At 39.5% G+C, this 23,705-nt stretch overlaps 1 protein-coding gene across 9 annotated transcripts in view; it reads left to right on the top strand.

Annotated features, from left to right (window-relative positions):
- Positions 1 to 4,823: 4,823 nt before the first annotated feature.
- The window catches only part of LOC129062295 (membrane cofactor protein-like), a 37,599-nt gene continuing 18,717 nt past the window's right edge, over positions 4,824 to 23,705 (top strand). For all 9 annotated transcript variants that reach the window (XM_054563166.1, XM_054563165.1, XM_054563164.1 and 6 more), the window contains exons 1-4: positions 4,824 to 5,041; positions 15,049 to 15,237; positions 16,328 to 16,421; positions 23,055 to 23,143. In XM_054563166.1, coding sequence (XP_054419141.1) covers positions 4,888 to 5,041; positions 15,049 to 15,237; positions 16,328 to 16,421; positions 23,055 to 23,143 — 526 coding nt within the window. In that variant the 5' untranslated portion in view covers positions 4,824 to 4,887. The remainder of the gene's footprint in view (positions 5,042 to 15,048; positions 15,238 to 16,327; positions 16,422 to 23,054; positions 23,144 to 23,705) is intronic.

Here is a 23,705-nt window from a genome sequence, read left to right as displayed (position 1 = left end):
TTTCTATTTTGTTTCTTTCTTTTTTTACGCACACATGTCTTTCTTAAATAACTTTTTTTTTTATAGTGCAGAATCCACTCCTTTTAGACAGACTGGTGTAAAATATAGGCTATATTTGTTTTCACTTCCTCAAAAAAAAAAGTAGTTTGTTTACTAAGAGAGCATTAAATGATTATAGGGAAAATGGGTCAAGATTACGTAAAAAAAAATCTGGAAAAAATCAAGCTTTGGCTATATCCTAAGCTCTATTTCAAAAACAACTTGTACTCTGTTATTTATAAAAATCATACTAAAATGGAAAGAAAAGGATAATTTTTATTATAAAATAACTAGCTTACTTTTAAATGAATTCAGAATTGCTAAATCAACTAAGGAAGCATGGATTTTAAGAACTTACCAAGTTAATAAACATGTACTGACACATTCTTACTAAGTAGCTGTAGAGTCTCTAAAAAATCCACACCCTTATAGATGAAAAATTCATTTGGTGTTATATTATGGGCCATGGTGATTAACTCTAGAAAATATCAGAATCTTTCTGAATATTTAAAAATAGATTTGTATATAACTACTGCTAACTCCTGTGCAATTCTGGTTTAAATAGTTGCTTAGAAGTGTATTCTGTCACACTTGAAAAATATAAATAGTGAGCTGGATGCCAACTTAAATTTCAATATAAAATCATGCAAGATAGAAAAAGAAAAGCAGAAGTCAAGTCAATTGACAAACTGGGGAAAAATATTGCAACTTGTATCACAGAAAAGGGTTTCAAAATTAAAGGACTAATCCTCCAGCACTTCCCCCAAAACAGTTGAAGGAGACACAACCAAATCACCAAAAAAAGAAATGTAAGTAGCCCACAAATATATGAAAATATGCTCAATAGTTTAGTTGGAATTTTAGGAACTCTCTATTATTTCTTGGGCTACTGAAGAACAAACTTTTAAAGAACTAGAAATTAATTGTTTAGTAACTGGCCTTTTTTTGAATTGAAATTCTCTGTATCAAGAAAAAATTTTCATGTTTTTCTCCCAGAATTAAGTCAGTGAGCAATGTGATTAACAAATACGTGATGTCTGTGACTTTTTAATTGCAAGAAATCAATGAGAGTCTATTTCTATTACATCAGTAGAGGAAATACCGTATATACCAACTGTGCATAAAGTATCATATTGCCTAACTTGGTTTATGTTACTGAGCAATTCTGTTAACCTCTGGCTTTACATTTTTCATCTGAACAGCAGGGGCTGGACACATTGCAGTCAAAAGCTATTGTTAGAGCTAGTATTCTAACTTGGTTTTGTTCGCCTTTTTTGTAACCTGTGATATGTAAGTTTAAGACTCTGAAGTGTAAATGAAATATTTTATATGCGCCATTATAATGAGAAAGGAATAAAAGGCTTTATCTTTGCAAATCTACTTATGGGCTATGCTTTATTACATACATACTTTCTAAAGCCAAAAGGAAACTAAAAGAAAATACATTTCTTCTGAGAAATGCTCTCCTTTCTGTGTTTGATTGGTTTCAGGATACCTGCATTGGGTGTGACAAACCAGTCTTGCTCTTGCTGATAACAGCTATTGGCTGGCAGGTGCTTACCAGGTGCAAACAAAGGAGGCATTTCTCCCAGGGCCAACATCAGAAAAGATAGCTTATCCTCCGTCTAGTCGTTCTCTTTCAGGTTTTCACAAACACCAAAGTTGAAATTCCCCAGGGTAGTGGAAGGCCTTCTCTGAGAGCACTAGGTCTGTTCATGCTGCTACCCTCATCTCTCAAAAGCATGATGTAGATATACTAATTTAGGAAGCAAAGAATCATCTAATGTTGTTTTATTTTAAAGAGATTGGCCTCTGTTTAATGACATCTACACACACTTACCTCTGTTCATAAAGCCTTAAAGAAGGTCTACCACACAGCTCAGAGCCTGGTCTACAAACATGCATATTTTCCATTCTCTCTTCATTTTCTTTTGGCAGTTTGGCAACATCTTTAGGGAAAGTTGGAGGAACCATAGTGTTTACTCTGCTGCTTCACTCAGAGCCTTGAGTCTTTTGAGTTCTATTCCTGTCAGGGCTTTAGAAAGTTCACTGTCGATGCTCTCCTGTAAAATACTCTCCTGTGAACTCAGTAACTAAAGTAATCTCAAGAGAAAGGGCTAGACACTAGGCTGCACCTTAAGGGTTGGCTTACCTGCTTGATTTAGGGGTGTTTTCTGTGCAGACAGTTAGATTCATTCCTTTTAGAGACAAATCTAGCTTTGTTCTTAGTGTCTAATTATTATTGCAATTAAAATCTCTCAGACCTTTCCCAGCATTTGGTAAATCCATGCTCATGGAGAATAGGCAGAAACATGTTAAATCACTTGACAGCAATGCCTACATATTTCATTTAGTAATTAATACATATTTATTATGCACCTACTACAGGTCTAGAACTGTCTGAGCACTGGAAAGAAAGCATGAAAACTCTTCCTCTCCCTTATGAAGCTTGTCCAGCAAAATATGGAACAAGGTTCACAACATATCTTACGGAGCCTCAGTTGAGTTAACTCAAAATAAGTTAAAGAAATCAACAAGAATACCATCAATTATATTAAGAATGGTTTGATGATTCCCAGGTATAGAAATTTCACTGATTGAAAGAAAGTTTGAGTAAAACCCAATCATTGACTCTAATTTAATACCTGTAATTTGGAAACCAAACACTAGCCATATTTTTTTCCCTGTTAAATTTTCTCATGGGAAAAAAAGAAAAGAAAGAAATTTACTTCCAAACCTAGAAATAGATGAGAAAATTTTTTTCCAGCCTTAGCGAGATACAATTGATATACAACATGATGTACAGATGGTTGTAGAGAATAGATTCTCTGTTTTCACAAATAACTGTCAACATTGAGCCACAGAACATATCTGTTATACCTATAATAACTAAAAAAAAGATAATTCCTCCTTACTGAGTTTCCTATTTGTTACCTTAATTATACCTCCTCCAGGTAAATGTCATCATTGAGTGCCTGGATTTAATAATCCAATTTTCTAAGGTCTTTATTTTATATATCTGCTCCCCACTTATTGTCATTTTGCTGGGCTGAAAATCCAAACATTGTGTTGGTCTGGGAGGAAGAGGAAATTCCATGATTGGTTGAACCCTGAAAGTCTTCAGTACATTTCAGATGCAGAATTGTTTAAATATATGTAAAATTTTGTAATCCCAGAAGATGCATTTGTATCAAATCCCAGAAGGTTTGTACTACGATCTTCCACTTCCTTACCATCCTCTTATTCCTTAACCCTTCTGATAGTTTCTATCACCATTTTATGAACAAAGTAGTTGTTGACATAAAAGCTGGGTTATTAAAATGTTTTCTTTACCCGATTCCACATATAACCTGGTCAATGTAGAAAACCGAAAGGCGCAAAAAATGAAATGTGCATAATCCTATCCACTATAAGTTATTTTGGTATATTTCTAACTAATCTCCCCTTAGGTGTATCAATAAACTACTTTTGTTTTATAAAAGAACATGTTTATAATATGTTCTTGCTCTTTGCTCTTAAGAACAAAACAGTTTCTTATATTCGTATTTTTTTACACTGCTTACTGCATAGAATTCCATCGCATTCGCCACCTAGCAAAAATTTCTTATACTTTCACTAGATACTTAAGAGCCTATATTTTTTCCCCAAAATTTTATGTCTTTGCTCACAGGTCTGATGAACTCTGTGGGATGAACTCTAAATGGAACTCTTGCTTTAAAAGTCATGTCCATTTAAAAACATCAAAAACACATGACAAAGTTATGTTAAAAACTAAACTGTTGTGGGTGCTGGTCCTCCCAATGTTTATCCACATTGTTTGACATTTTTATTCTTTGCAACTAATAGGAAGAAAATGTTAACTCTTTCTGTTCTTTTAATATTGGTCATTTTTCTTTTATTAGTCATACAGGTTTACTCGCAATTCTACAAATAAATGTTGCTCAACCTTATATTTTTAGCATTGAGAGGCAGTTTCATCAGAAAAAGTCTATTATTCATCCCTGTCTATTTCAACAATAATGGCATTCAGCGCTTCCAAGAATTTGATATTAACTTGTCCTTACCTTTTCCATTCATTTCCTCTTTTCATTCATATTTCCTCTTCAATAAAACTTTTATTCGCTCAATGGTAAGGGCCCCATATCCTTATGGCCAGGTATCAATCTACTTTTCCAGGGGTCCTCTCAAGGGGGGTAGGGGCAATCATTTACATGCGGATTTGGTGGTGCAGTGGCCAAACCATCTTTGTGGTTTTGAAATATAGCAGGCCTTGAGAGCGTTCAGTAGCGCACTTTCTAACATGGAAATCTCAAGTATTGTCCCTAATTATGTCTGATTAAGGCCAAATGTGGACCAAGGGCCCTGGCACTGCTGACAGTCTGGAGGCCCCTGGACAAAAGGGTAGTTTTGAAGGATGTGGCCCCAAGACAAAGGTGGAGCCTTGAATCTTGGTGGCACCTATGTGACCCACTGCCAAAGCGTTGGGGTTTCTATTTTCAGGTCGAAGCGCTTTATTCTTCTATCTAGAGTTCCGGAAATGGCGCAAAGATGGTTGAGCAAGCTCCTGTTTCCTCTCCGCCCTTCCTGGATCGGGGGCCTGTTGTAGCGACGCAGGGGTGAAACACCGCTTCCCGCAAAGCACAGCTGGGTTTGCGCGTAAGTAAACAGCAGTTACGGCCCAGGCCACGCCCCGTTTCTCCACTAGCAGCGCAACCACCCAGCGCGGAAACCCCGCCTTGCAGCTTGCCCTCGGCTCCTCCTCATCCCAGTTAGCTGTCACTTCCGCTCGGGCGTCGCCCATACCCAGTCCACCCCTGGCTGCAACGCTGTCTGTGTAGTGAGTCTGAGATGTGCGGGGTCTGGTACCCGCTAATCTCTCGGACAATGACGGCTTCCTGCGGGTCTCGACCGGCATTTCTCCGCCGCCCCGAGAGTCCCCTTTCTTCTTGGAGCTTCGTTGTTACGATGGGTTTAGTGTTCCTGCTTACAACACCCACCGTAGGTAAGGGTCTGGAGCGGTAATCCTCCGGGACGAACTGGAGCAGGTCCAGGAGTAGAGCGACTGGAGCCGAGGGCGGACAGGGGTTTGCTTAGTGGGTCGTGTAGGAGACGCGGGCCTTGGTCGACCCAGGTGGTGCAGAGTTGGGGTGACGGCGTGGCCCGAGCTCCCTGAGTTGTGCTGTGCGAGATTCCGGGGGGTTGGGGACCTCGAAGTGCCAGCCTTGAAGGTTGTTTCGTGATCGACCCTGAGCCTTGCGCGGTGCTGGGCGCGGCTAGTATTTGCCCTGTCAAGTACAAGTTTGCAAAAGCTTTCAGGTGTTTTCGGGACTGAGCCATGCGGTATAGGAGTGTAGACTCGGTGCTCAAGGTGACGGCTGTATCTTGAGTTCCCGGGCGCATGGGGATATTGCTGGGGCCTCACGGTGTTTCCTGCGCGGGGTGATGTTTTGGTATGTGGAGTGCTTGTGTCCTCCTGGGTTGGGTAGTGGGAGCCGACGCCCTGTTAGCGGGTGCATGCTTTAAGGAAGTGGCCAAAACAGCTAGCTGTGCGGAGTTTGGGGCTGGAAGATTACTGCTTGCTTTTGTCGGGGCTGGGGAGCGCACGTTTCGGACCATTCAGTGAGAGGTACGGTTTTGGAAAGACGCCCAGTGCTTTTGTACTGAACGTTAGCAGGTTCCTTGTTGCCCAAATTCATATTAGGATTAATTTGCAGGCTGTTGCGCACCCCGCCCACCCACCCTCCGCGCGCGCCCCGGATTGTTCTTGTTCCCATCAAGTATATGCAGTTACCCTATTTAATTACCAAATGGTTTTTTTGACTCCCCCCACCCTCATTAGGTTGAGTCATATTTGAGAGGATATGAGAAGTAACCTGAAAAAACATTGGTACACAAACCTAGTGCGAATTTAGTATCCTAAGACATGGACAATAAATAATGTTAATATGGTTTCGCCCTACAGGTTATAATCTAAGGCTGAAGGCCCATTTATTATAAATTTGTTTCCTTTTTCACTAAATAGAATAAGTACTTTATATGCTAAAAAAGACATGACATGCTTATTGTATAAAATCTACACAAAGTGTCATCAGATAGGGACCTGGGCCCGAGTGGTCTTCCTAGGGCCAGCTGTAGTGTGGAGATTCTTGACTTTGTGTGGGAAAGATTTCACTGCAGGAGTCTAGATGATTATGAGGGTACATTTTTTAAAGCTGGGGATGATGAAACACAAGGAAGAGCTTAGCATAGAAGAAGCAACAGGAGAGCCTAGGCTTGGCTGTCTTAGCTCACTCTGAAGTCAGAGAAAAGCCGGCCTTTGGGGTGGGTTCAGAGGATCAGCCTGGGACAAGCTGCCAGCAGCCCATTGCCTTAGAGTTTAGGAGACCTGTGCCTGTGAAGAAAGGAGTAGGGGAAGAAGAAGGGAGAGAAAATGGCGCAGGCTGCTCCCCAGAGGGAGAGTGCGCACTGTGTGCGTCCTTTTTCTTGAGTCTTTTATCTCATTCTTGCAAGCTGGAATCTTAGCGGACATCTCGGGGAAGGGTTTCAGTAGAATATTCATCAGTTCTCCAGGTGTGCCCTTTTAGGGTCGTGGTCCTTGCAGGTTGGTCAGTGCGGGGCAGGTCTTTAGTCATTTCAGTTGTTGGGGGTGGTCCACCTGGTTTTGCTGCTTTTCTGGGCTTGGAGCTGAACTATAACTGAGGCCTAGATGTTATCTCCAGGGAGGAAAGGTTACCCTGGGGGTGAGGTCCTTATTTTCCCAGTTTTGTCCCATGCCAGGCACTGGGGGCCTTTGCCCTGGAGACAGGCTGCACCTGGCTGCAAATTGCTTGGCCACTGTGCTCAGCTCTCTGTCTCAGTTTCCCTCTTCCACTTGCCAAGGCATTTTCCTACGTTCTCACTATCTTGTCTCAGAAGGACAACCATTGAATACTTTGGTGTATTTCCAGCTGTCTTAAATACATGTATATTTCTACACCCAATTTATTTTTAGGATCCTACTACATATACAGTTTGCATGCTTCATTCTGTCCTTAGCAGAATTCATTGAATAAATATTGCCATGAATGTGCCAGGTCCTGTGCTTGTTCTGGGGCTACACTGGTGAGCAATAACAAACCATTCTGATTTTTATGATCCTTTATCATTATTTGTCAGTTTGCACCTGCGTCTGCATGCATACACACGCGAACATAAACAGGGACTGTGTTTTGTCCACTGTTAGATCCCCAGTACCAGGCACACAACAGGCAATCAATCAATATTTGCTGAAATGTATTAGGACTGGCCGGCAGTAACCAAACTATAGTACTTGTATGTTATAACCCAAGACAAGTGCTCTGGAGGGAAGGAGCAGCATGGTTCTCTGACAGCATTTAACGAGTGGTAAAGGAAGACTTTTCTGCCCATGAGACAGGCCCGATTCTGCTGCTTTGGGGCCTCTGCACTTGCTCTCCCTCAGTCTGGGAACATTCTCCTGCCGCCTCTTGCATAATTGGCTCCTTCTTACCCTTCAAACTCAGTTGTGGCCTTAACCCTGAGGGACCTTCTGTGACCACCTTATCTCACGTAGACACGCATACACACATTTGGCTCCAGTCATCTCTATCTCATAGTCACCCTTCCAAAACTATGTCCTCTCCCCAGTAGAATATGGCGGTCTTGTGTATCTTGTCACATTGTGGTTCCAAATACTGCATTTTTTGCTTCAATGTCAGCACTCTTGTATCGATATGAAGTAGCAGGAAGTTAAATATAATATTCAGCTGAGCCTTAGAGCTCAGGAAAAAGATTCTCCTATTTCTAAGAGGAAGATTCTGTTATCTGTTTTACTTAAACAAATGGACAGCGAGGTACTAACCCAGGAAAATGGGTTTATTTGGGAACAACAAAGAATTGCATTTCAGGGTAGGTGGTCTAAAGGTAAACTAAGAACAAGTACAGAGGAAGAAAGAAGGGGAACTGAAAGTTTGATAGTAACTTTTCATTGGTGGAGTGAATGGGCCGAGAGGAATCTTCTTCCTTCTGTTGAGGCAGCAAAATAGTATCACCTACTGTGGGAGATGCATGGTAAGGTGTCTAACAGTTGGGATCATGAGTGTGTATTGATTGTTATGTGTGTGAGAGTTTTCTTTTCTAGTTTTCTGACTCCATTTTATTTATTTTTATTTTTAAAAATGTTTATTGATTTTTAGTGGTGGGGGGAGAGAAAGAAACAAACATCAGTTGGTTGTTCCTCCCATATGCACCCCAACCGGGGATTGAACTCACAACCCACTTATGTGCCCTGACCAGGAATTGAATCCCCAGTCTTTTGGTTTAGAGGATGACACTCCAATTAACTGAGCCATACCAGCAAGGGCTCCTGACTCTGTTTTAAATGTGGTATCTATTTATTAATTTTCACATACCCCCCTTAAGATGAAGATATTTCTCTGAAATCATTACTGATTAAGAGTCAGGTTTCTCTGAATTCAGTGACCTTTTTTACCTCGATGCCAGGAGGAACCTTTCCTGGGTGTTATGTTTCACGTCAGAGGAAACCGTAAAAAATTGTAAACCCATTGTGATCACATTTGAGTAATGCGGGGGTGGGCAGGAGAGATCTCTCAGGAATTACCCCTCTGAAGTTTGTATTTTAGAATAGTGAATCTGGCAGACGCTCACTCAGAACTGAAAGAATTAAACAAGAGCTTTGGGAAGACACAATGCATAAAAAAACATGAAACAATTAAATAGTATTGTTATCTCAAAAGAAACTGTTTGGAACAAAATGTATTATCAGTAGTACAGCCAGTAGGTTGCACATTCAGAGACTATGAATTGGGTAAGAATCCATGATCAGATCAGAAATAGCCTAGATGAAAGAGAGACTTCTGTGAATTTTAAACCTCCTAACTGGCCTGGTCTGAACAATCCATCAGGTGTACCCTGCATCGATTTTAGGAAATTTTTATGTTCAGGTCACCAGATGGTGTGCAGATTCAGCCAGGATCAGGTGCTTTTTATAAATGTGTTGTGGAGCTTGTTGCCTGTAATTTGGCAGCAGAAGGGTTGGTTAGCAGGACCTGATGGGGCCTTTGTAGCAAGGTTGAAAAGAGTCTTTCTGGAGGTGTCTTTTCTAGTAGATGAAGTGTCCAGGGCCCCAAGCGGTGTCTAGGGTCTTCTCCCTGGCCTGCACTGTGAAAAGACTTTTTTTTTTTTTTTTAACTAGAACATGGTTAATTTTGATAGGAGAGCTTAGGCCTTTAAACATTGAAATCTACTTCCTTTCATAAGTTGTGGATCAAAAGAGGCAGGGCCCAGGTGCATCGGGCTCTGTGTGACGGTGACAAAGAGTGAGAGTTTGAGACCCGAACGAGGTGGACCTGAGATTTAGAAGGACCAGCCACAGAGTTTTTGGCCGAGGTATTTAGAGGATTTCTGCAAACTTTCCCATGTGAGTCTTCATGCTGTTAGTGCATTTGGCTAAACCTGAGGCTTGAGTGTGGTCAGCACAGTGGAAGTGTTGTCCCGCTGGCCACGCAGCACAAACCTGTCAAAGCACCTGACTGGTAAAATGGGTTCCCTGATCCCTATGGGTTCTGGAGGGGTTTTCTGCTTAGGGATAAACTTTTCCACGAGGACTTTAGCTGCAGAAGAGGCTGTGTAGCCTGTTTACAAGGGAAAGCTTCATTCTAGTAAGAAAACATACAGGCTATGACTAAAATATATTTATATCCATGAGATGGGGAAGCTGTATGAAATCCATCTGCTGGGCAGCAAAGTGTCCAAAGCATTTGGATCAGGCTTTCCCGGATTGTACTTTGGAGAAATAGGTGCTTTTTGTGGCCTTGTTAATGGTTCCCCACCAATATGGATTCATAAATTCTATCATTTTGTCAGTGAACTGATGGTTTAATGTTTGTTACAGTACTAGGGAGCAGGAATTTTAGAGCCTCTGGTTGGACTGGGTTGTTATTTGGCCCAAGCCAGAGCTTCGTCTTTTCATCAGATCAACAATTTTGTTGCATTTCCAATTTTGTTTTTCATTTTCTGAGGCCAGTTGTTGGGCTGCTGTAGCCAGTTTTCTAAGTAATCATTTGGAGAAGTGTCCCTATCACCGTACCAGAGGTTTGACTGCTCATAGCCCCTTTTAAGGATGGCATTCCTTGTGGAAATGTCAGCAAGGTGATTTTTCTTTAGCTTCCAGAGAGTCAAGTTTAGAAAGCCCTGGGATCTTAGTGATACCTACAGCAGTAGGTAAGAGTGTAGCATCTAATAATTTTTGAACATACGGGCCATTTTTAATTTCATTTCAGCCAGAAGTAAGAAAACCCTGTGGCTTCCACAACATTCCAAGTCATTAACTACTCTGAAACACCCCTACCATCAGTAGAAAGGTCAGCAGTTCCGCCCTTGGCTAGGGTGCAGGCCCCTAGGAGCCTGGCTGTGGTAGCCAACCAGCGCAGATGCATCAAAGGGTGTTGACAACTGCATTCCAACACAATGTTTGCCATTTAAATAAGAACCATTGCTAAAACAGGAGGAATCAGTCTTACTTAAAGGAGCTGCCTCCAGATCTCATTTAAGGCTTCATCCTTTTTTGGTTAAGTCCGTGTTTTGTCTCAAAGGACTCGGTTGGCCTTTCTGCCTGACTCTTGAAATCAGGCTGTTCAATTGCAACTGGGGTGCCTTCAGACCGATTCCTTTTGGAACCAGGCTGCTTGTGTCAAAGCTGTGCTGGCCAGCAGGCTGCCTTTGCTAATGTTAAAATGCCATTTCTAATAACAGAGGTAATGGAGAATGGGTTCGTATCAAACCAAGCATAGATATTTGGACGTGAACGAAATTTAAAATGTCAACAAAGGGAAATAACTATAGCTTAACCAATGGGGAAAAAAACTGAGTACAGGCAAAAACTGAAGAAAACAATTAGGATTTGCAGATATCTCTGGAACAAGTTGGCTGAATAGTAAAGAATTTGAGTTTTGATCTGACAGTACATAGAACTGATCAACAGTGGCCATTCAGCTCTGACACTAGGTATTAGACATGCAGTGATGAGTGAGACGAGGTCCTCAAGGAGGTGACAGTCTTGTGGGGAATAAAAATAATAAAGAATTACAATATGAGAAGTAAGAAAAGTATATTGGGGTATCATGATGACATCCCAGTATTTTGAGTGAGAGATGTCAAGAGCCTCAAGGAAGATTTGGCACCTAGGATGAAACTGAAACTGAGCGGGTGGGAGGAATGACAAGGTCTCTGGTCAAAAGGGAAGGAAAATGACACATGCAGGCCTGGGTGCTGACGTAATTTAAGTAGTTTAATGGCCGCTACAAGGAACTGCACATGGCTTTAGAATAGTGTACAAGAGAAAGCAGGATTCAGATAGTGACAGATTCTATTGTAAAAGACTGTTAGCCGTGCTAAGAAGCCTTAGACGTTAACTTGAGGGCATCGGGTGTCCATTGAAAAGCGTCTGACTCGGGAGGTCCTTGGTCACTGTGTCATATCAATATTACTCTGGTAGCATTATGAAAAATGAATGAATAGTACCCAAAGTAGGTGAAGAGACCTGTTCAGAAACTCTGGTCACAATCCAGATAAATGATAGTGGCTGTAGAAGTAAAGGACAGAGCTAGAGGGATGAACAGGCATTCAGTTGTGGAAACAATATAAGTAGTTTGTTGGGTATATGTGGGTGTGAAGAATCAAAAGAGTACATTCATTATGTTATTTAAGATAGTATGACACTTTCCAAGTGGAGCTGTGTGGAGCGGCAATTGAATATGTAGACTTAGCACCCCAAGTAGGGATCTGGGATGGAGAAGGATTTGGGAGGCAGCTTTTCTCAGGGGTAATGAAGTCATGGGAGCATATCTACCCACCCAGGGGCTCTGCAGAATGAAATAACAGTGGGTCTGCAGAACGAAATAACAAGAGTTCCCAGATGGACCCATTAGGAACATAACATTCTCCCATTCATTATCCGATCAGGCAGAGAGGGAAGATGAACCAGAGGACAAGCTGAAAACTAAGGTGGTTGTGCTGTCCTGGAAACCAAAGAGAGAGTTTTTCGGGTAGAAAGGAGCGAAGACAGAGCGATCAATAGCTCCAGATACTATAGACAGGGTAACTAAAATTACTGAGGAAGAAAATGTTAAGATTCATTGAAAAGCAAGGAGGCCATTTAATGACTTTGAAAGTAATTTAAATGATTTTGTAAACCTAGAAATGAGGAAGTAAAATAAAATTGACAGTTGTAGATGCCAGAGTCTGCATTTTGAGAAGCAAAGAAAGTCTTTAAAAAGACTGTAGACAGTGGGAGAAGGAGCAGGATGGTCAGGTTTCACTGGGTTCCCATTTGGTCAGAGAACGTGATTTTCTGAAAGCGCCACTCGGGGCAGGGCTGCGTGTACTCATGTCAGGAAGTGATTTTAATTTCTGGAAGCAGGTAGAGAGTGCTTACCCAGTTTTGCCAAATGTAGAGAAGATGAGCAGTTCTCTTAGCAGAAAACTATTTTATTTTCCTGAAACTCATCTGGGACATTGGTGAATTTTCTGAATGCAGCCCGTCATATTACATAATGTCATTTATTGGTAAAGCATAGCATCACAGCCAAGTAATAATTGTATTTAAATTACCTAGAAAAAAATAAGTCAAGATGCTATGTTTGTGGGTCTGGGAATGTTTAGTTTGAACATCCTCATTGGAAGAAAATTTAGTGTTCTGAGCTAGGGTGGAAATTTGCTTAGTAAATAAGTGTAATATTGGACTCCATTATTACAGTGTATAAAGCTTGTGATCAACTGGTTTCCAAACCAGAATTTACACTCTGCACATTGGTGGAAGCATGGCTTTCATGATGCATGCTAGTGGGAAGAAACACTTTAAGTAGTTGAATGGATTAAACTGTCTTACTGATTTTTCCTTTCCCATACAGAGAATATATGTGGAAGTCATTAGGAATCCCCTTTTCTTTATTGGCTTTTGAAATAGTTACTGAGCTTGAATGCATGAAACAAAGGATACTTGTATAACTTAATTACAATCATGCTATTACTTGATTTTTTTTCTTGTTGGTTCCAGGAAATTCTAGAATGATGTTATTCATTTGTATCTGAATGGAATTGTATAGCATCTCTAGCCCATGTTTGTTTTCCCGTTGAAAGTGACAATATCTAGCTCAGAGTATTCAGTAAATGTAATGTTATAAATTCACCTCTTTTTAAACAACGCTTTTAACTACTAATCCTCTTTTCCAACAGTGTTTTTAATTACTAGGGCTTTCGGTTTGCTTTTTGCTCTCTTTTGAGCAGTTGATTGGGAAATACTGAGATACCAAGGTCAGCATACTGAAAACGTTGAAAACTTTTGATGGTAGGTGGATTTCAGGACATGATGGAAATGAAATGTTGGACTGTGTATATATAGAGAATTTTAGAATTTAGAATATGATAGGAAAGAAGAGTAAAATTTCACTTGTTTAGAGTTATCTTTACTGGTCTCTCAATCTGAAGAAAGACCAATGCAGGGAGTACGAAAGGAAAGGTGCCTCAGGGATCAAAAGAGATCTTTGTCTTTAGGTCCCTCACCTAGTAGGATAGGCCTCTACATTCTGCTAGCTCTTTAGGACTTGATGTGTCTCCATCACGTTATTTTATGTAATTGTTCTAACAGATCTGTGAGGTTTTTCAAGCCCACAGATAATTTAAAGGACAAGGAATTGCTAACGTAGAAATGATACTATTCAAGGGAATGAAAACACCTCTCCCCCAAAAAATCAGAAGTAAAAAATTCTAAAAGCATAGCAATATCGTAGCTTTACTGTAGGGGATGTATTGGATACACAGCCTAAACAGCTAGTTACCTCAGGGAGCTTCTGAGGTCATGAATGATTCATTGCTCAGGGAAGGAAGATTAAATTACTGTTGACCCTTGAACAACATGGACCCTTGAACTAGCCGCATTCACTTACATGCGATTTTTTTCCCTGTAAATATATTGTCTGCCTGCTCTCTGGGTTTCACACCTGTGGAAACAACCAACAGTATTCGCCATCTGAGGCTGGGAATTTGACAATGTGGAGAGCATACTGTGCGCATCATTCCCCACTCCATCACTTCTCATACTTGGGCACGCAGAGACTGTTGTGTCCGCAGGGAGTCCTGGAATCCACCCTGCACTGATACACAAGGAACACTCTACTTAGGTTTTGGGGAAGTCAGAAGTTATATGTAGATTTTCGGCTGCATGGGGGCCGGGGAACCTGAATCCCAGCATTTTTCAAGGGTCAATTATATATTTAAAGGAATGTCAAGAAGGCAGACTTTTGTTTTTCCATATAAAGCCTATTCAAAGTAATTAAATTGGATTCTGAATGGCATCTATTCACTTATAAAATGTTCATTTCACTAATATGAAATTATCTTATATTTTGAAGTAGTTTAGTCCATATTTATTTTGATCTGTAAAATCCGCAATGCTTAAATAATAATTACCTCTTACCGTAGTATTTCTCGAGTAGCACTGGGTGCAGAGTGTAGAAGCAAAAGAAGGCATATGACTGATCTCTGACCTCTAGGACCTTACTTCCCGAGATGAGACTGAGCCTAAAGTGACAAGTCTTCATCAGTTTGTGTTTCAAAGTGTGGAAGAGTAATCTGACCAAGGGCTACATATATAAAAGTCTTCTTAGGGGAATGAGGAGTGTGACATGACCTTTGAAAAATGGTAAAGGTTGCATACCTATAAATATATTTTAAAACCAAAAATATTGCTGCTATCTCTTTAATTTACTGTTGAATGAATATTCACTTTATAACCCCAAGAAACTGAAAGCTGATAGAATGTTACTTAAATCAGGCGAGGCACCTCGTCCGGTAAAACCACAGAACAATCACTTAAAATCTTGCCAAGGACCTTTCCATGTATTCTGTCCTGCCTGCCTGCTGCCAGGCCATAATCCGTGGTTGCTGAAAAGGAGAAAATGCTTTTCTTCCATGTTCTCATTCTGTTATACCCAGATTCCTGTGGTGCTCCACCGAGATTCAACACTATGGCGCTCAAAGGCTCTTCTCAGGATACTTACCAACCTGGGGAACAAGTAGAATATCAGTGTCGCCCAGGATACATGCGCCGTTTTCCTCCTCTTCCCTTGTCTTCTGTTTGTCAACCTGATGGCACATGGAAACCTCTCCAGGAGGCTTGCAAAAGTAAGTACACAAAACTGTTTAAATTGCACTAGAGGTTTCCTCGCATTTAGGATGCATATTCCACTATTAATAATGGTGGTTTTCTCATGTGAAAGTGTAATGGGGCACAGCCAGGACCCCCCACAAAGGGTATTTGTAATGGAGTACAAAACTTCGGGTGTCCAAGAAAAATATAAGATATTCTCCCCACCAAGACAGGCCACCATGGGGGATGGGAGACCAGGAGCAGGGCCATTGAGAGTCATTTGCATGTCAATAACAGGATAGCTTTAGACCTGTGCAAAGATGGTTATTTTGCATCTCAACAAGGCTAACCGGGAAGGTTTGAAAACCTTTAACACAGGATGTAACTAGGAGAGGGGAGACAGGGTCTGCGGGAGAGATAAAGGGACACAGGCTCTTGGGGAACAATGTGAAGACCACGGGGGAAGAAAAGGGGAGAAAGGACTCTTGCTAGTGGGACATGAGAAGGTGCCACGTTATTTGCATTAAGAGCTGGAGATCGCGGCAACACAGCGGATGGTGCTGGGCACCGTGAGAGGCCTGCCTAGCCGGCCCGGGCTTTTGTTCTTTCTCTTTTGAAGGACGGTACCCTGACTGGCCTGACTGGCTAAAGCGGGGAAGGCAGGACTGTGTGTGTTGGCAGGTGTTTTAAAGGGATTTTTGGATTTAAGGGCAGCATTTAGGCATTAATCAAACCTGTATAACTTTTGAATAAATACGTCTTTTCCTTTTCACCAAACTCTGCCATTATTTCAAGGGTGGCAGGCAAAGGACCTACAACTGAGGGACCCTTGAGGAGGCGGGTATTGTTTCGGTAATAGCATCTGGGCACCCTTCCCCCCATGGGTCCATTATTTGGTAACAAAAGTAGGTTTTAGAAAGTAATGTATTTTTTCAGGCTTTGAAAAATTTCCAGAAATCTTTTTCTTGGCAGTTGGTTGTCTGGGTAAATGTGAATATTAAAAGTTTTGTCTTTCAATGGTTAAAATAACATTCCCGTGAATTCAGTAGAGCAATATGGAGTTCTGGTTTTGATTCAAACCTGTTTTGAAATTTATATGAAACAACAAATTTCAAAATTTTTCAGAAAAACAATGTCAACAACTAGGAGAACCCATAAATGGCCAAGTCGTTGGAGGCTTTGAGTTTGGTTCACGGGCTAACTATTCTTGTAATGATGGGTAAGTAGAAAAAATAGATAAATAGAATATAAATAATTCTGTTTTTGTTTTGCTTCTCTTCTAAGCATTCCCATAATGTTGACTTCATTTTGCTTTCTGTGTGACCAGTTGTACTTAGAGCCGATCAACTCTTGGGCTTATAATGGAGACTAAAATATGTGTAAAGAATAGAAAGAAATTTCAGTTAAAGTAAAGCTAAATTGTGTAATGATATATATAATAATAAGCCTGTCAGTACTAAAAAATGTAATCATGATGGCTTTTCCTTGACAACAAAGCGCACCCTATTTATTTATAGTTTTTATTTTTTATCTTCACCTGAGGACACTTTTCTCATTGCTTTTTAAGGGGTGGGGGCCATCATTTGGCTGCCTTCTCATAAGCTGGGTGTGGGATGGAACCTGTGGGATGGGCCTGGCCAGGGATGAAACCTGTGACCTGTTGGTCTACAGGACCACACTCAACCAACTGAACCACACTGGCCAGGGCCAAAGTGCACCCATAAAATGAGCAACACTCAGAGTTGAAGAAAGGCTTATAGAAACGGGAGGTAGAATTGCCAACCAAAAATAATCCTATATTGAAATAACTCATGTCAGATGTTACCAGATGAAAATTGACCTGGTAAACTTGGACTATAATGTTAATCAAGGTCCCTTAGTAGAAAGCCTTGTTTTTGAGACTGCTACAATGGAGTGAAGGTCTCAAAAAGAGGTACTGAGCACTTAATAGCAGCCTTTGTAATATAGTGTTCTTTTTATAGTTACATTCAGGATACTGGAAATTTATGAAAAATATGCATTATAGAGTAAAAGTAGTACATTATAAAATGCAACTGATTTTTTAATATTAACTTTGTGTCCTGCTAATTTACTGAATTCATTTATTAGTTCTAACAGGATTTGTGTGTGTGTTTGTAATCTTTAGAAATTTATACATATAAGATCATAGTATCTACAAACACTGATGATTTACCTTCTTCCTAACCAGTTTTGATAACTTTTGTTTGTTTTGCCTAGTTGCTCTGGCTAGAACTTTCAGTAGTATGTCAAATAGAAATGGTAAATGCAGGTATCCTTGCATTGTTCTTTATATTGAAAATCTTTCGGCTTTTTACCATTGAGTATGATGTTTACTGTGAGTTTTTCATGTGTGGTGTTTATGATCTTGAGGTAGTTTCCTTATTTGCCTAGTTTGTAGGTTATGGTTACCATGCAAGAGTATTAAATTTTATCAAGTGCTTTTATTACATCAGTGGAGATGATCATGTGTTTTTTCCCCTTTATTGATGTAGCATATTACATTAATTAATTTTCATGTGTTGAGCCATCCTTGCTTTCCAGGAATAAATCCCACCTGGTCATAGTGAATAATACTTTTAATAGGCCCCTCAATTCTGTTTGGTCATCTTTCATTGAGGAGTGTTATTGATACATGTAGGTTCATCAGGGATGTGCATCTGTAGCCTTTTTTTGTGTGGTGTCTTTGACTAGCTTTGATATCATGACAATGCTGGTTCCACAGAATGAATTCAGAAGACTTCCATCCTCGTCAATTTTTAAAAAATTATTGAGAAGGCTTGCAGTTCTTTAAATATTCACCAAGAAACCATCAAGTCCAGGGATTTTCTTTTTTTGGAGATTTTTGATTACTGACTCAATCTTTTTACTAGTTATAGGTCTACTTATATTTTTTATCTATGTAATTTAGTCTTGGTTGATTTTGGGTTTCCAGGAATTTTTCCATTTTATCGTAGTTACTTAATTGGTTGGCATAAAATTGTTCATAGTACTCTTATAATATTTGGTATTTCTGTATAATTGGTATTAACTCTGTGTCCCCAGCTTGACTCAGGAGGTGGCTGTGTACCTTGGGGGTATTTTTTAAAATATTATTTATTGATTTTTTTTTTGAAGGAGAGAGAGAGGAAGGGGGAGAGGGAGAGAAAAATATCAATTTGTTGTTCCATTTATTTATGCATTTGTTAGTTGATTCTTACATGTGCTCTGACGGGAACGAACCTGCAACCTTGACACATCAGGACGATGCTCTAACCAACTGAGCTGCCTGGCCAGGGATATATAATTGATATTAATGTCCCTAGTTTCATTTCTGATTTTAGTAATTTGGGTCTTTTTTTTTTTTTTTAGTCCATCTAGCTGAAGGTTATTGATTCAGAGAACTAACTTTTGGTTTCATTCATTTTTCTCTATTGTTTTTATTTCTGCTCTAATCTTTATTACTTTCTTCCTTGTGCAAAATTTGGGTTTAGTTCTTCTTTTTCCAGTTCCTCAGGTTGTGAAGTTAGGTTGTTGATTTCAGATCTCATTTTTTATTATAAGCTTGTATAGCTATAAATTCCCCCCATGGCACTGTTTTCACTGTCTCTCATACATTTTGGGATGTTGTGCCTTTATTTTCATTCATCTGAAAGTAATTTTTAATTTCTCTAGTGATTTCTTCTTTGAGCCAATTGTTTAAAATTGTGAATTTTCCAGTCTTCTTTTTGACACTGATTTCTGACTTCATCCCATGTGGTCAGAAGATACTTTGTATGGTATCTTTTAAAAAATCTATTAATTATTTAATATTTTAGCCAAATATAATTGTTATTCATTAGGTATTTATTAATAACATTAATTTCTGTGGTTAATTTGTGGCCTAAAATATTGTCCCAGAAAATGTTTCCTTTGGACCTGAGATTGCATGTTCTGTTGTTGGAGAGTGCACTATGTCTGTGAGATCTAGTTGGTTTATTATATTGTTGAAGTTCTCTAGTTTTTACTCATCTTCTATCTGGTTCTACTCATTGTGGTGAGTAAGGTATTGAAGTCTTCAACTATTATTGGAGAAATGCCTATTAGGTAGAGATGTGTGTTTCTCCCTTCAGCTCTGTCAGTTTTTGCTTCATATATTTTCAAGGCCTGTCATTAGGCCCATAAATATTTATGAATGCTAACATCTTTTTACAGTATTGGACCCTCAGTAAAATAAAATGTCCTTCTTTGTTCTTTTAACCCTTTTTGATTAAAGTCTATGTTGTATGAATTAGTGTGGCCACCTCTGCTCTCTTGTGGTCACTATGTGCATGAATATATTTTTCTATTTTTCTGCTTTCAACTTGTTTGTGTCTTTGTATCTCAAGTGAGTCTCTTGTAGACAGCCTGTAGTTGGATCCTTTGTTTTTATCTATTCTGCCAATTCCTGTCTCTGGATTGGAGGATATAATCATTTTCAATTTAAAAGAATTACTGACAGGAAGAACGGTTTCTGTGATTACACTACCAGTTTTCTACATGCCTCATAGTTTTTTAATCTCTCCTCTGCTATTGAGTTGATTTTTATAGTGAAATGTTAAAATTTCTTTTTTATTTACCTAAGAGTCTGCTTTATAGGTTTTTTGTTTGTGGTTATCATGCATGTTACATTTAAAATCCTACAGTTAAAATACTCTAATTTGAATTCATACCAACTTAATTTCAGCGTATTATAAAAAGTGCACCTTTACAACTCTACCCCCGACCTTTTAGTTGTTAAATGTAATATTAGCCCCTACACTCAAAATTGTAATTCTAGCCTCCACAATAATGTATTTATTTTTCTTTGAAGGATTACTTTCTTAAACACTATAGAAAACAAAAATTATAGGTACAAATCATTCTTACAATCATTCTAGCTTTAATAATTGCCCATGTAGGAACCTGCAGTTAAATGCTTATTTATCCATATGCCTTTGGGTTACTTTTTTTAATTTCACCTTTCAGGACTCCCTTGTGCTTTTTATAGGCAAGATCTAGTGTGAACAGCTCCCTCCGCTTTTATTTCTGGAAAAATCTTAATATCTCCCTCATGTTTGAGCACACTTTTGCTGGATTGAGGATACATGACTGACAGTTTGGGGTTTTTTTACATCACTTTGAGTATATGAGTTTACTGTCCTCTGGCCTCCAAGGTTCTTGATGAGAAATCTGCTGGTAATTCTATTTAGGATTGCTTATACCTGATGATTCACTTTTCTCTCACAGCTTTCTAAAATTCTGTCACTGGCTTTTGAAAGTTTGACCATTATGTTTCTTAGTATGGGTCTCTTCAGTTCATCTTACTTGCAGTTTGTTGAGATTTTTGAATAATTATATCTATGTCCTTCATCAAATTTGGCAAACTTTTCAACCATTATTTCTTCAGATATTCTCTTCACCTGATTCTTTCTGTCTTCTCTGAGACTCCCACAATGCGTATGTTGGTCTGCTTATTGGCGTCCCACAGGTCCCATAGGTCCCTTAGGCTCTGTTCACTTTCCTTCAATCTTTTTACTTTCTGTTCTTCAGACTCGATAATTTCCATTGTCCTTCTTTCAAGTTCAGTGATTCTTTCTTCTGCCCACTAAAAACTGCCTTTAATTCCTCCAGTGAATTTTTCATTTAAGTTACTATACTTTTAAATTCCATAATTGCCTTTGGGTTTCTTTTTAGGTTTTCCATCTCCTGATTGGTATTCACATTGAGTACATTCATTGTTTTCTTGACTTTTCTATATTTCTTCCATTATTTCTTTAAGCATCTGTAAAAGTTAGTCTTTTTTAACTTGATCTGTAGTATGGTCTTTTTCAGGGATAATTTCTGTTAATTTATTTTTTTCTTGGAAGGCTCCATATTCTCCTCTTTGCGCCTTATTTCTTTCTTAAACTGGACACTTCAATCTAATAATGAAGTAACTCTGGAAATTAAATTCTCTTTCCCAGGGCTTGTTATTTTCTCTAGTTTATTTTGCTGTTTTGATGGTTGTAGGGCCTGAGGATCAGCCTGATACATAAACTGAAGGTCTTCTGAGGTCTTTTCTGAGCCTTTCCCTGGGCATCTGTAGTCACTTAATTTAACCCACATATGCATGTCCTAGTTTTTCATCCTCACCCAAAGACATGCATATGTGGGTTAAATTAAGTGACTACAGATGCCCAGGGAAAGGCTCAGAAAAGACCTCAGAAGACCTTATTGATTTTAGAGAGTAGAAAGGGAGGAGAGTGAGAATGCAGAGAATCATTGATGTGAGAGAGAAACCACACGGGTCTTGTATGTGCCCTGACTGGGAATCTAACCCACATCTCTTTGGTTTACTGGACAACACTCCAACAAACTGAGCCACGCCAGCCAGGGTTGCATGTCCTTGTTTTAATGTTGGGCTCCTGAAAGAGGAAAAAACAAAAATTGGAGGGAGGAGCAAAGGATGCTAGATCTTTAAATTTCCAGAAGTCACTTCAGTAGGCAATGAATGGGCTTGTGAGAGTAGGGAACATGTGATAATACTGGCTGCCTATTTCTTTATCTGCTTTTCTGTGTCAGAAGCAGCAGTCAGTAATACGAGCATAGATCCTAGGTATTCGTGAGGATGGGGTTCTCTTTCCCTTCTCTGGTTCCTGCAACCTGCTTATACGCTACCCCAGGAACACATGCACAGCTGCCTGCTGTTGAAGTGGGATGGGTAACCACCACTGTGCTAAGAATTGAAAGTGACCAATGTTAATGCAGTCTCCTTGTCCAAACCCTCCCTTAGAAATTGCAAGCTTTCTAGGGGGTCCAGAGTTCCAAAATAGTTACATCAGGTAGATTCTAGCATTATAATTGTGGTGTAGGTGTGAAGACAGAATTCTTGTTGCTTCCTACCCTACTGCCATCCCCAAATCCTCTCGTAATACATTCTGATATAGAACCAATGAGTGAGCCTTGGAGGAATAGTCAGCTGGAAGCAGCTAGAAGCAGTTTCATTGACTATGTTTTTACTTAAGTAAAAATATCTAGTTTAAAGTTAGAAACTGGTAAGCACTCTGAGGAGTACCGAAAGATTAAGACAGACTCTTTTCGAAGAAGTTTTTGCCTTATTGAGGAGCACAATATACATAGACAGATGTCAAAGCAGATGTAAATGAGAAATACCAAAGAAATATATGTGTTCATCGTAATTACAATGACAGTCCAGAGGAGGAGAAAATACTGTGAATTTGAATCATTAGAGATTTCATCAAGTAGGGGTCTTCCTGAGCTACTGCTGGGAAGATACACTGATCTGAAGAATATTGATAAGACTTAAAGCTTACACAGTGCTCACCATGTTCCACATGCTGGCTCATCTACTACTCACAACAACCCCATGAGGTATATACACTATTATCTCCTTTTCATAGATGAGGAAACTGAGAGAGAGAACCAGCAACCATTGCCCAATTCAAATAACAAGTCAGTTGTGGAGCTGGGACTCAAATCCAGGCAGGGAAACTCTAGGGCCTAATCTGTCTACACAGTCATTGTCCTGACTGGGCAGAATGACATGAATTAGGGCACAGAAGGGAATGTTGATGGGCCTGCTGGAGAGAGCAAAGAGGCCAGATTGACAGGCATGTATGTAGATAATTTGCTCTAGGTCAGTGTGTGCTCAAAGGCAGAAACTCTTTATTAAATTGTAGATTTAGTTGGTACCTTCATTATAGGGTTTAAGAAACTTCTCTCTCAAACTACTGTAGTGCAGAAAAACTACCATATAAAATTTTCCTTCATTATTATGTGTATCATGTTAACTAGTAAAAAAAAAAACAAACAAAAAAACCCCCCAAAAACTACTCTTTTTTTTTTTTTTTCTTAGTTATTACTTAGTTGGACCGCCAACTCTATATTGCGAACTTTCTGGTGACAATAATGTGAATTGGGATAATGAACCCCCACGTTGTGAAGGTAAGTATACTCTGTCTTTGGAATTTAGAGCCTTGGCTTGACTTTATGCTTTTAAATTAAAAAAGACTCACCCTGGCTGCTGTGGCTCAGTGGATTGAGTGCCAGCCTGCAAACCAATGGATCCCCAGTTTGATTCCCAGTTAGGACACATGCCTGGGTTGTGGGCCAAGTCCCCAGTTGGGGGTGCGCAAGAGGCAACCACACATTGATGTTTCTTTCCCTCTATTTCTCCCTCCCTGTCCTAAAAATAAATTAAAAAAAAAGAAAGACCCCACATAGCTTCTCTTCAGGTGGGGTATGGCTATTGCTATTCATTATTTTGGAATTAAAACTAAAATGTTTTAAAAGTAATATTAATTCATTATCGAGAACAGTAAGCAAAATACATATTAATATATGCAATATATTTCTTATGAAAAACAACTATTTTCCAAATAGTGAGAATTGTGGCACTGTTTTACATGTTTGAAAATCTCATTAATAGCTGGCTTTTTAAAGGAAGACCTCAAGATTTTGGTTGTTGCGTTAACACACCATTTATACCTTTGGCAAATTTCACTGT

The sequence above is a fragment of the Pteronotus mesoamericanus genome, unplaced genomic scaffold (genome assembly GCF_021234165.1).
Source record: "Pteronotus mesoamericanus isolate MK-2021 breed Mesoamerican mustached bat unplaced genomic scaffold, CSHL_Meso_final scaffold_705, whole genome shotgun sequence".
NCBI lineage: Eukaryota > Metazoa > Chordata > Mammalia > Chiroptera > Mormoopidae > Pteronotus > Pteronotus mesoamericanus.
The sequence above is the reverse complement of the archived record's forward strand: the minus strand, read 5'-3'. Positions and strand labels throughout refer to the sequence as shown.